This window comes from Rattus rattus, chromosome 1 (assembly GCF_011064425.1).
Source record: "Rattus rattus isolate New Zealand chromosome 1, Rrattus_CSIRO_v1, whole genome shotgun sequence".
NCBI lineage: Eukaryota > Metazoa > Chordata > Mammalia > Rodentia > Muridae > Rattus > Rattus rattus.
Window position 1 is genome coordinate 132,063,298 of NC_046154.1, and position 12,589 is coordinate 132,075,886.

The window sequence follows — 12,589 nt, forward strand, 5'->3', positions numbered from 1 at the left end:
ACACCAGCCTTGGTGTAGCAGACAGATGTGTCTCAGAAGCTTGCTAGCAAAGCAATCTAGCTAAAAATGGCAAACTTCAGGTCCAGTGACAGCAGTCAAGAAAAACATCTGATGTCTTCTATCCTTAAGACCTATGTCATGCAAACCACACGCACACAGATGAACATACACACAAATATGATAAAGCAACAGTCGTAAGAATTCAGCCTTTTCTCTTCATGTATCACAAATGTTAAAAAATAACTCCAGATACCATACCTTGCAGTTTAGCATTATTTTCATCTGCTTTGCAAAGCTTCAAGAGAGATGCTGCATGCTGTTCCAGCATCTGGACATCACTGGAAGACTGAACCACCACCAAAATAAGTATGCATGCATAATTATAAGCTACTGACTTCTTAGACTTGGAATCACTGAAATAAAATAAGGTTTTTAAATGTGGGGTATGAAAGTAATTTTTCAGGAATAATTTTAAACATTTTTTGTATGCTGTTTTAAAGAGATCGATGAAATTTATAATCCAATATTATCAACATCACCTAACTTCTTGAAAATGAAGACTGAGATTTTACACTTCACTTTCGATTCACCTGAAAAGAGTGTCAGTAACAGCCGTCCCTTGGCATCTATGGAGTACTGGTTCAGGGACCCTATAGATACCGAGGCTGCGGAACCACCAGTGCCTTACATAAAGTAGCAGAGTATCTTCCCATCTACTTTCAGTCCCTTCCACACTGCTGGGATATTTAGTAGGATGCAAATACTATACTATATAGATGTTGCATTGTTTACACAATAAAGGCAAGAAAAAAGCTCGTAGGTGCTCAGTGCCAACCAACAGTCTCACTTTACCATCCATACTAGCCTGAAACTCACTATGTACCAAAGGATTTAGGATGACTTCAAATTCACAGTCCTCCTGCCTCAGCCTTCCAAGTCCTGGGATTACAGGCATGTACTACCATGTTAGGCTCGGATGTACTTCTGCCATACCTAGTTTTTCTCCTTGAGATTTTTCTCCTTGAGACCTAGCTGCCCTCAAATTTACAGGTACACTCCGCAATGCTCAAGCAATCTAAGTATTTTTGATAGGTAAGGAGAGACAACTGGATATAAAGACAAACTCATAAACATTACAGTTGGAAGTAAAATTAACAAGAACAAATGAACAATGAAATATTCACAAACATTGCACTAACCATGAGTATTAGGACACATGCTCCGCTGACTTCCTTTAAAACCTCATCTACCCTTGAGAGTGAGAAGCAAATGTGATCATCTGCTGCCCTCACTCAGTCTTCTGCCACAGAATCATCAAGACACTGTAGCTAGGCAGAAGCCACTACAGTCACCTTTCATAATGGCCAGGACAGGTTACCTGTACGTTACTATTGTGCATGTATGGCGATGCCACCCTGAATGTGCCTATCTTGTCTGGTTTTCCAGGATATGAGCGAGGAAGAGAGCAGGTCTCCCTTCTCACACGCTGAAATCTTCGGCCCTATTAAGCAGCTCTTCCATGTCATCATCCCCTTCAGTTTCCCCACTCAACCAAGCAATCCAAAATCAGAGCACCGTGAAGGGTTCACAGAACAGACAGTAAGACAGTGTGGAAGTGCGCTTAAAGTATGTACCTCTGGGCTTTAGGATTCCTTCTCTACACAGGGATACTGTGCCTGTAACCTTTCTCAATACCAGGAGGAACTGAAACCAGCTGGAGAAAGTTCACTGCATGGCTTACCAGGCACAACACAGAGATTCCTGTTAGTCTAACTCTTAACTAGCAAGTTATGACAAAAGATATATAGATATATATGTGTATATAGATAGATAAGTAGAACTTAAGATACACATACATCCATACATTACATAAATCCATGCCAAAGAGACTTCTTTTGTAAAGAAACTAGACTACGAGTGACCTAGATTCCTAACATAATTGAGATTTTAAAAAATAAGTAGAAAATTACCCTAGGGCTTCTTTGGAATAGTACTCCATTAGAGTAATGAGACTCTGAAGGTTTTTGTCAAGGCTGAAAACATGGCCAACAGCTGATCTTCCAACAGGATTAAAAGTAATCAAATAAAGATTGTGGAGGGTGCCCAGGAGATCCGAATGGTCAGTTTCCTCACTGGCTGTACAACGCTGAAAATGGCTGAACAGTTCTGTGATGCACTGCAGAGTCTGAGTTGAGTCCTGCAGCCACAAGGCAAAGGCATCATCAACCCCGTCAGACTGAAGGCCTTCCTCTTCATCTTGATCGTAAAGGTGGCACAGAGCTCGGATCAACAAGTTTGTTGCTTCATATTCTGACATAAAAAAGAGAAGGCCCTTTTGTGACTGTGCAAGAAACTTTAAAACGTCCTTGGTGGCTTGCAGCACTCCAGGATGGGCACTTGTTATTGGAATCGACAGAAGCAAGGTGACCAACTCCAGGAAGTGATGGCTGTGAAGATACCTGCGGAGGTCAAGTGACACGTGTCAGGGAGCTATAAAGCACTCTTCCTGTCCTCAAAACCACAGGACTCTACAAAGTAAACACCTGACTAGCTTTAATTACAGAAATGGTTTTCCCCAGAAATGGAAATAATTATTACAATGTGAGTACCAACTCTCTTCTGTGGTGTCCTATGAAAGCGGAAGTTCTGAATACTCAACAGACCCTCAAGCAATGACTGCAGACAAGTTCTTGTTTTTACTAACGATGACTAATTCTGACTCTCATTTCTAAGCCACCTACCAATACTCCTTTTTCTCTATGGTCTCACTCTACTTAAAGAGTGCCAGTCTGTGTGAACTGGTGTATCCAGGGAATGTAAGGACTTAGATTTACTGTCTGATATGAGTTAGTATTGCCAGAAAAAGTTACAAATTATAAACTGCAGCATGTAAGTAGTTACTACTAAATATAGAATTTATTTTTGTATTTTTCCCCTCTCTACCAAATCTAAGAACTACTCTTTTATATTGTGAGTCAGCATCTCAGGTTGGCCTAAAATTCACTATGTAGCCCAGGCTAACTTCTAATTCATGGGAATTCTCTGTCTCAGCCCAACCAAGTGATGGGACGACTGGAGTGAGTTGCCAGGCTCTGGCTTCAGAGCTTCAGAACTATTTCTCTTTTAAATATGCGTGTGTGTGTGTGTGAGTGTGTGTGTGTGTGTGTGTGTGTGTGTGTGTGTGTGTGTGTGTTGTCATCAGAGAACAACCCAAGAGAGTTGGTTCTCTCCTTCCATTGTATGGGTTCTGGGAATCAAACTGAGGTTGCCAGGATTGGTGGCAAATGCCTTTATTTACTGAGCCACCTACTAGTGAACTGTATATCTTAGTATATAAAACACTTTTAAAAGATTTATTTTTATTAATTACGTGTATGTATGTATGTCTCTCTAAGTATATACATATGAGTGTCCATATATGAGTTGACCTGAAGGGGTCAGAGCCATTGGGTCCCCTGTGAGATGGAGTTACTGGCCTCTGTGATCCACGTGATAAATGTGGGTACTGGGATTCAAAATGGTTCACTGCAACGGCGGTGTATGCTATTAAATTCTGGGTCAGTTCTCCAGCCCCTGGTATACGTAAGTTTAGGAGAAGAGCAGTTAAAAAGTACCCACTGCTATAAAACAGACCTAAAGGTTACTCACAACTTTTACTACTGTTTGTTTTTAAACCAGGGTAAAGCACTATAAACCCAGGCTGGCTGGTACTACGTAGGCAAAGTCAGTCTCAAACATGGCAATTCTCCTGCCTCTACTTCATGAGTCCTGGGATTATAATATGCCACCATGCCTAGCTACGCTCTTCTAAAGCAGGTTTTCAGAAATGATATCTGGAGTTTCAAGGAAAAAAATTTTCCCAAAAATTTTGAAATGGGAAGGACTTTAACAAAGTTTGGCTCAATGCACATTTGTTAACTTTGAGGTAAGAAAGTATTTTACTTTCTTAAATTTGGAAGTCTGATTTTCACACATGTAGTCACTAAATGGTTTCAGGTCAGAATTTATATTTATCAAAAACTAAAACTGACTTTAAATATTTAAGAATAACTTTTACCCTATGTTGTGGGTGTTCTGCTTGCATTTATGCCTGTGTACCATGTGGGTACAGTGCCCACATAGGCCAGAAGAGGCCGTTGGACCGTCTGGAACTGGCGTAGCTGATGGTTGTAAGCCACTATTTGAGTGTTCAAAACCAAACCCAGGCCCTCTAAAAGAGGACAAGTACTGTTAAGTAATGAGCCATTACTCCAGGCCCTAAAATGAGTTATTTAATCCTTTCACTGCTTAAACTGAGGCTTCCAGAATATTTTTTATCATTTTCATTAATATCATGGTATTCATAATAAACACCCTCAGTAATAGCTTTCTACAAACCCAAAGGTAATTAAAAATGACACAATTACCCCCAGTACATCCTTAACTTCCTTACAGACTGTCTATAAAGTAGTTACCACAGCAAGCTCTCTCTACAAAGACACACTTACAAGGTGGGCTCTTGGCCAAATATCTGCAAACAAGATTTCGGAGTTCTCATTTCCCAAAAGTCAAGGATGGCTCATCATGTCTAAGTTATGTAAATATCTGTTTCCTTTCTGGAAGGAGAAAATTCTGAAACACTACAATAGTGAATTGATTCCTGAATGCCAACTAGTTTGATATATGCTTTCTACTTTGCAAAGAAATGCACCAAAACAGCATCTATTTTATTTATTTATTTTTTATTAAAGCTGCAGTGTCTAAGGTACCTTTGTGAACAGTGCCTTGGGCCCTTGTTCAGTACAGCTGCACGCCGAGTCCTATGTGCCTGCTAGAAAATACTAGGGCTGACTTTGTGGATCCTCAAATATATTGTTAGAATTTTTCTATTACTTCAAAGTAATCCTTCCCAAAACACAATGATTCTTTTTCTAAGATTCTCTGACTCAAAATTTATTGATGGGAACATCAATAAAACCACAGTTTCAGTTCTTGCCTTGACTAGAAAGCTATGCTCTTATTCTTCCCACAGTCTCTTCTCTGCAGTCTCAATGCTAGGGATTACCCTTCACAGATTCTCCAGAGCCGCACAGTATGTGCTTCCCTTCCTGGGACAGACCACTATAATAAGCCAATATTTAACCAGTACCTAGAATCTTCAGACTTGCCTATTTACTGACTAATTTCAGTAACTTTTCTTTCATAATAATCTTGCAGTATAAAATTTTACAACACTATTTTAAGTATATCTACTACTCCAAAATGCTATCTTCCTAATTCTGAAAATAAAGCTCAAAGTCCCCAGCATAGTATCCAAGCCCTTTACTCCCTCTCTCTATCTACCTCTTCCTCAGCAGATGGAATGGGGAGGGATAGCATTTAAAGAGCAGGCAGTATTACTGTCTCCTCAGTAACTGTTTGAAAGCAGCTCTTTCTTTCCTTACCGCAATACCTTCTGCCACCATTAAGACACAACTTTATACCTCCCACTTTATTAAAAATAAAGTCACCAATAACAAATGTCTCAATTCCTTTGGCATATATTTCCAAGATTACAAAGGTATTTGCGTATTCACATGATTCCTATTCTCCTGCCAAAGCCAAAGTCTCCCTTTTTAAACTCGACTATTTTTTATGACAGGGCCTCACCAAACAGCCCTGGCTGGCCTAGAACTTGCTGTGTAGACCAAACTACCCGTTAAGTCACAGAGATCCAACTGCATCTACCTCCCAAGTGCTGAGATTAAAGGCGCAGACTGCCAGACCGGCATGTCTCAAACCCTGTCCCAGCAATCGAGCTCTTCCTCCCACTTCTCCCTCCTTACTGAGTTTTAAAATCTGACATTCTTCCCAGTTTACAAACATGCTTTCCCATTCCAGAAAAATGAAATAAAGAGTTTCCTTTCTGTCTACAACGTGTCTATCTAGATGTTGCCTTATTTCCTCATTTTGTATTTTAAAAGGTCCTCACATAGCCCACGCTGGCCTCAAACACTATCCAGTCAAGGATGATGTAAGACTTGTGATCCTCCTGCCTCCACCTCCGAGCGCTGGAATTACAGGCTAAGGATGAAACTCAGCTTCTGTCAGCCAAACACCTACATCCAGGGGCTTGCAGCCTCATTTGCTACTGGCCTTTGAAGCCAGGTGGGCTGGAAGAGCAGCCCACACTGCTTTCCCATCCTCCTCTTCAGCTCATTCGCACCTCATTCCCCTGTACAGGTTAAAGCAAACAGGAGGAAAAGCTGGCGTTCCATCCACCATCTGATGTGCACTTCAAAGCACATGCACGACTTCACTCACATCCTTATGTTCTCAGCCTCATGTGCTCCTTCACCCTTCTTCGCTGGCTTTGCTTTGTTGATGTGCATGCCGCCATTCTCTCCTGTCATTTTATCTGACTGCCTGCACTCTAAGCACTCTGCTCTGCTCTGGGCTAACATCCAATCTCCTCAGTGTTCCGCTCTTCCTAGTCATCAGTCTGTGAGGACTGGCAGGGTCTGACCTAACATGTTTGCCTGGTTTTCTTCAAAGGCTAGACCACAGGAAGAGAAGCCCAGAAGTGCAGAGCAGTCAGGTCTCTCGTGGCCAGTCTAAGAGGGAAAGAGCTGGTGAACTGGGCCCGCCTGAGTCTCTCAGTGAAGTGGGAGGGGAACACGCGTTAGCCAGTTCCTCAGAGCATCCTCAGCGGAAAGAGCTCCATTTGTCCACACAAGTCTCTAACACTTCCCTTTATTCGCCTTTTTCCTCTCCATCTTCTCTCCTCGAGAACTTCTTCTGCTTGCCACGAGAAGCTCTCAAACTAGAACCTCACAAGACTCTGGATTTGTTTTAGGAAAGTGAAATAGGACTGCAAAACTTCAACTAAAACCAGGAATGGCCAAGTACTGATTCTAGCACACAAGTACCCCATTGATTACCAATGCACTTCCTCACAAAGAAAGGAAGAAAAAACATCATAGAAATAATAAAAGGCCTGCCTTTTCATTTGTCGTTAGTTCAAAAGTTATAAGCAAAATGCCAGATGTTTCAAAAGTTAAATATTTCAAAAGTTAAAACAAAAGTAAAATCTCTTGTAGATTAGTAAAAACCTACTGTGGTTGCATCACTGAATGAGATACTAGCAATGACAAAATTCCACTCTCCCATAACTAGAAGGATAGATGGATGACAGAAGCCAGTGGTGACGCTGAAGACCACAGAACCACATCCTAACTGTGGTGGACAGGAGTGGTCAGGAACCAGGGTCTCACACAGAGCCTCTCCTTAGCACGCCAGCCTTTCTACCATGTCCCAGGAGGTCGGCTTTACATTCATTTACTTACAGACAAGTTAAACTAGCACGGTTATCACTTACTAGCACCTATGTTCCTAACTCAGCTTAAATACCAACACGAAGAAGGCTTACTAAATAGTAATGTATTTCTGAGTTTACTACTAAATACCTAATCTGAAATAACTATCCTTACATAATTATGTACTGCATATGAACAGAAAAATCAAAGTAACAACAGAAGAACAGAAGATCCCTCCACTGATCTGTGAAATGTCTTTCCCAAAGCGAGTGTGTCTTACCTAAAGAGAACAGGGTACGGGTCATCCCTCTCTGGAGGTCCAGTAATCCGTGCTATTGTTGGGAAAGACTTAACAGGAGGTTGGATCATTGTGTGAGGTGCAGTCTCCATTAGGTGAAAAACCTCCTCTAAAAGATTAATAAGCTTTTCTATTTCGCCTTCGCTTATATTTGAGGATTCCAAAAGATCCATGTCCATAGAAGCTTCTACTTCATTCTCATAATCTGGGTTTGCTCTCTCCAGCACAGCATCTGTGTCGTGATCGGGCTCGCTGTGGTTGGGAACAGAGGAAGTCTTCTCTGCTATATGGTCACCGAGTCTTTTAATCTCTGACAAGATTTCATAGAAATGGCATTTTTGAAGAATGGCTGAGCCAGCGGTGACGACCCTCACAGTCTGATCTAGAAGTATGAGCTCCAGAAGTCTCTGATAGCCACTTTTCTCATTTTGGGTGCTTCTTAAAAAAGCCTCCATTCCTTCGGTCATGCTAATGACACTGTCCAAAGCTTTAAAAGCATTTAACTTAAGGGACGATGAGACATGATCAGCAAATAGGAGATCAAACAATACATTGATCACTCCTGCTTGTAGCAATTCTGTGACTCCTGGAGCCCCACATTCTGCTAATGAGGTCACCAGCTTGGTCCCAGCTTTGAGCTGTCTGACATTTAAGGCTATGGGCTGGCGAAAGGCTACTTGTAAATTTAAAGCTTGCATTGTCCAGTCTACCAACTGGCCAAGGGAGTCTTGTTTTGTGTTCTTCAACTGCAAATAGCTTAATCCTTTTATAATTAAACTTGGGACTTCTTCTAGAGCTGTCACCCACTTTGCGCCCCTGTCTTCGTGATACAGATCTAGCAGTTCAGTTAACTTCAACGAAGCTTCTATTGCCCCTGAATTCTCTTTATCTGGACCCTGATCCTTCATTCTATTGATTTCAATTTCAAAAGTAGTTTTGTATGGGCAGCTGAAATACAAGAGTGGTACCAGCTCCCTGTCATAGGGGTCGTATGTCATGGGAGGAACGGATGCCAGGTCTTCCGGAGTGTATTCAACATCAAAGTTTGGATACTTGAAAGTTTCACGTTCCAAGTCAGCAATCCCATCTTCATCACTAGAGATCTGCTCGTAGCCATCGTCCCCTGAAAATAAGTTTAAACAATATTTGAACACTACATCACTCTTATGACTGCATGAACACTGACTGATTAATACCCTGGTTTCATGGTAAACCAAGCATTTGAAACTTTGAAGGACTGATTTCCTTTAAAAAAAAAAAAAATCAACTTTTGCTTCCCCTTATAACAAGAACTGACAAGACTTACACTCTGTAATAGGATAATTATAATTATGAATAAGCTTACTGACAAATGTCTCCATTATGCACATTGAGCTTTATAATTAATTCTGTGATGACACCTTTTCCTGTCGGAATAAAATTAGGAATTCAAAATAACAAAAACAATTTTCTCAGGAGGGAAGAAATTAAGCTTAACCTTCTGATTCATTTAACTTTTCATTATTTTTGGTTTGCAGGTATCTGTGCATGAATATGTGCACATGAGTGCCCAGGGAGGCCACAGGTACCTAATGTCCATGGGCTGGAGTTACGGGCAATTCTGAGCTGCCCAGTGGGGATTCTGGGAACCGAACTTAGGTCCTTGAAAGAAGCAGTTCATGCTCTTAATCACTGAGTCATCTCACTGGACTCTTCAGAGACTTTTAAAAATAAACTTTTTTATTTATTCATTTATTTATGGGGTTGGGGGCGTGTGTCATGGCACATGTGTGAGCTCAGAGGACAACTAGCATGAGGCAGTCATCTGCTTCTGCATATACTGTCTCAAAACAGGGAAGGAGGGAGACTACAGAGATGGCTCAGGTGGCAAACTGTCTAGCACTCAAGAATAAACTCTGGGTTCTAATAACCCAGCACCCATAAAAAAAAAAAAAAAAACTGGAGTAGAGGATGGGGAGATGGTTCAGTGGAGGACATGTAAGAATGAGCACCAGAATCTGGGTATCCAGAACCCAGTAAATGTTAGGGTGGATCTTAGACAGACAGCCTAGCTAAAACAGGTCATAACAATATGACTGCCTACTTATAAAAAAAGTAAACATGTCTAAAGATAGCCCAAAAAGAAAAGGACAGCAACCTACACACAAAACCTTTGGCCCAAAATGTGTCCTGCCTACAAGATGTGCAGAGATATAAAGTTTGAGCAGAGAATGAGGGAATGGCCAACCAATGACTGCCCTGAACTGAGATCCATCTCACAGGCAAGCACCAATCCCTGACACTATTAATGATACTCTGTTATGTCTGCAGACAGGAGCCTAGCACAACTGTCCTCTGAGAGGCTGCACCCAGGAGTCAATGGAAAAAGACTCGCACCTAAACGTTAGGTGAAGCTCTGGAGAAGGGAGTTGGGAGAAGGATTGAGGGACCTGAGGACAGGACTCCACGGTAAGACCCACAGAATCAACTAACCTGGACCCCCTGGCAGCTTCCAGAGACTGAATCACCAACAAAGAGCAAGAACAGGCTGGACTAGGCCCCTGCACATACGTAGCAGATGAGCAGATGGATCTTCATGCGGGTGTCCTAACAACTAACGCAGGGGCTGTCACTAAGCCTGTAGCCTGCCTGGCTGTGGATCGTGAACCCCTAAATGGACAGCCTTGTCAAACCTCAGAGGAGAGGATACACTTAGTTCTGCATCACCTTGATGTGCAAGGGGGTGTCAGTGGGGGAGTGACATCCAGGAGGAGCTTCCCCTTCTCTTCTAAGAATAGGAAAGGAATACTCTCACCTGGAACGGGGGAAGACTTGCATAAGGGGGTCTGGGGGTGGGGAGGAAATATTGGGTTGTAAAGTAAATTAATTATTAGTTTTTTAAAAAAGACAGTCTCTCCCCCAAAAAAATGTTTCTAGAAAATTACTCCAGTCCTCTCGCCTCTCTTAACATTCTTTGCTCACCCTTAGTAACACACTCATACAAAGATGACTCTCGGGAATCTGACTCTCTAACAGCCCGGATACACTGTAAGTCAAGTCCACCTGCTCATTCTTGCCGTCTCTGACAAGCTGCCCTCCTAAGAAAACTACTGGATGAAATGCGACTATCTGCGAGTCACACGCACATCCACACATGGTTCCTCGGCAATCTGGGAACGCAGGGAGCTAAAAGCAGAGCACTTGGAACTTAATGTGTTCGCATGATAAAATACTGACGGTGGGGGTTGTTTTAGAATTATAGAGCATCTGCGATCTTGCAAATGATTGCAGTGATCTAACTCATAAATGATTGCAGTGATCTAACTCATAAATGACTGCAGTGATCTAACTCATAAATGACTGCAGTGATCTAACTCATAAATGACTGCAGTGATCTAACTCATAAATGATTGCAGTGATCTAACTCATAAATGATTGCAGTGATCTAACTCATAAATGACTGCAGTGATCTAACTCATAAATGACTGCAGTGATCTAACTCATAAATGACTGCAGTGATCTAACTCATAAATGACTGCAGTGATCTAACTCATAAATGATTGCAGTGATCTAACTCATAAATGACTGCAGTGATCTAACTCATAAATGATTGCAGTGACCTAACTCATAAATGATTGCAGTGACCTAACTCATAAATGATTGCAGTGATCTAACTCATAAATGATTGCAGTGACCTAACTCATAAATGATTGCAGTGATCTAACTCATAAATGATTGCAGTGACCTAACTCATAAATGATTGCAGTGACCTAACTCATAAATGATTGCAGTGATCTAACTCATAAATGATTGCAGTGATCTAACTCATAAATGACTGCAGTGATCTAACTCATAAATGACTGCAGTGATCTAACTCATAAATGATTGCAGTGATCTAACTCATAAATGATTGCAGTGATCTAACTCATAAATGATTGCAGTGATCTAACTCATAAATGACTGCAGTGATCTAACTCATAAATGACTGCAGTGATCTAACTCATAAATGATTGCAGTGACCTAACTCATAAATGATTGCAGTGACCTAACTCATAAATGATTGCAGTGATCTAACTCATAAATGTCTTAAAGCTAAGGTAAATCGTCACTCTGTATAAATGTTCAGTATATGTCACTTCTTGCAAATTAAGAACTTTTAAAAGATATTAGAGCTAACTGGTCAATTAACTTTTTTTCTTGGTCAATTAACAAAAATTGATCAATTTTTTAAAAGGAAAACTAAAACCTAATCAAAGAATCATACCACTCAGCCACATGTACTTAAATTGAGCTACCCAGACAAATTTCTGAAAATATCACAGCATTTGTTAACGTATTTCTGCAGCGTCTACCTTTATACGTTGGTCTAGCTTATGATAAATCAATGCATACTCTAAAAGCAGCCAATTTTTAGATCCTGCTCCCCTGACAAACACTGATGGTACCAAAAGTAACAACTCATGCAGAAACCAAATAAAACCTTTCCCCAGGAAATGACAGAGACAGGCACTTGGGCTAGTTAGTTAGAAAGAGGAGGTAACACCGTCACATAAAGAAGTAAGGTGATGGAGAATACAGACAGGAGACAGAAACCTCACTTGCTATCATGGACTGAAGCCAATCTACATGACCCTTAGAGCTCTAACCCACTTACTGCTACTATGAACATCTGTGAGGCTCAGAGCAGCACGCACTTAGTGCCTAGTATTCAAATTCACAAAGTCCTAGCTAAAGCCACACACCTTCACCTTCTTCATCTTCTTCACCCTCTTCCTCTTCATCTTCCTCCTCATCATCAGGGATACTGTCCACTGTATGGCAGTCATCCTCATCTTCATCCTCTTCTTCGTCTACATCCACATCATCTTCATCATCTTCTCCCTCTTCCTGCTGTTCTTCTTCGACCTCCCCCTCGTCGGAATACTGACCTTCCTGCGGGACGGAATTCCTATCAGGAGAAATGGGCTCAAAGTAATCTTCTCTGTGGGGAACATCCTCTTCTTTGTCACCAGACACTGAAAAAGACGAGATTGAAAGC

At 41.3% G+C, this 12,589-nt stretch overlaps 1 protein-coding gene across 2 annotated transcripts in view; it reads right to left on the bottom strand.

The window, feature by feature from the left end:
* The window catches only part of Virma (vir like m6A methyltransferase associated), a 59,021-nt gene that overhangs the window by 26,657 nt on the left and 19,775 nt on the right, over window positions 1–12,589 (bottom strand). The window contains exons 7-11 of one of the 2 annotated variants that reach the window (XM_032905892.1): window positions 12,294–12,566; window positions 7,555–8,695; window positions 4,058–4,210; window positions 1,971–2,459; window positions 259–413 (exon numbers count right to left, since the gene is read on the bottom strand). In XM_032905892.1, the coding sequence (XP_032761783.1) occupies window positions 259–413; window positions 1,971–2,459; window positions 4,058–4,210; window positions 7,555–8,695; window positions 12,294–12,566 (2,211 nt within the window). The remainder of the gene's footprint in view (window positions 1–258; window positions 414–1,970; window positions 2,460–4,057; window positions 4,211–7,554; window positions 8,696–12,293; window positions 12,567–12,589) is intronic. The other variant, XM_032905901.1, reaches the window with a different exon arrangement.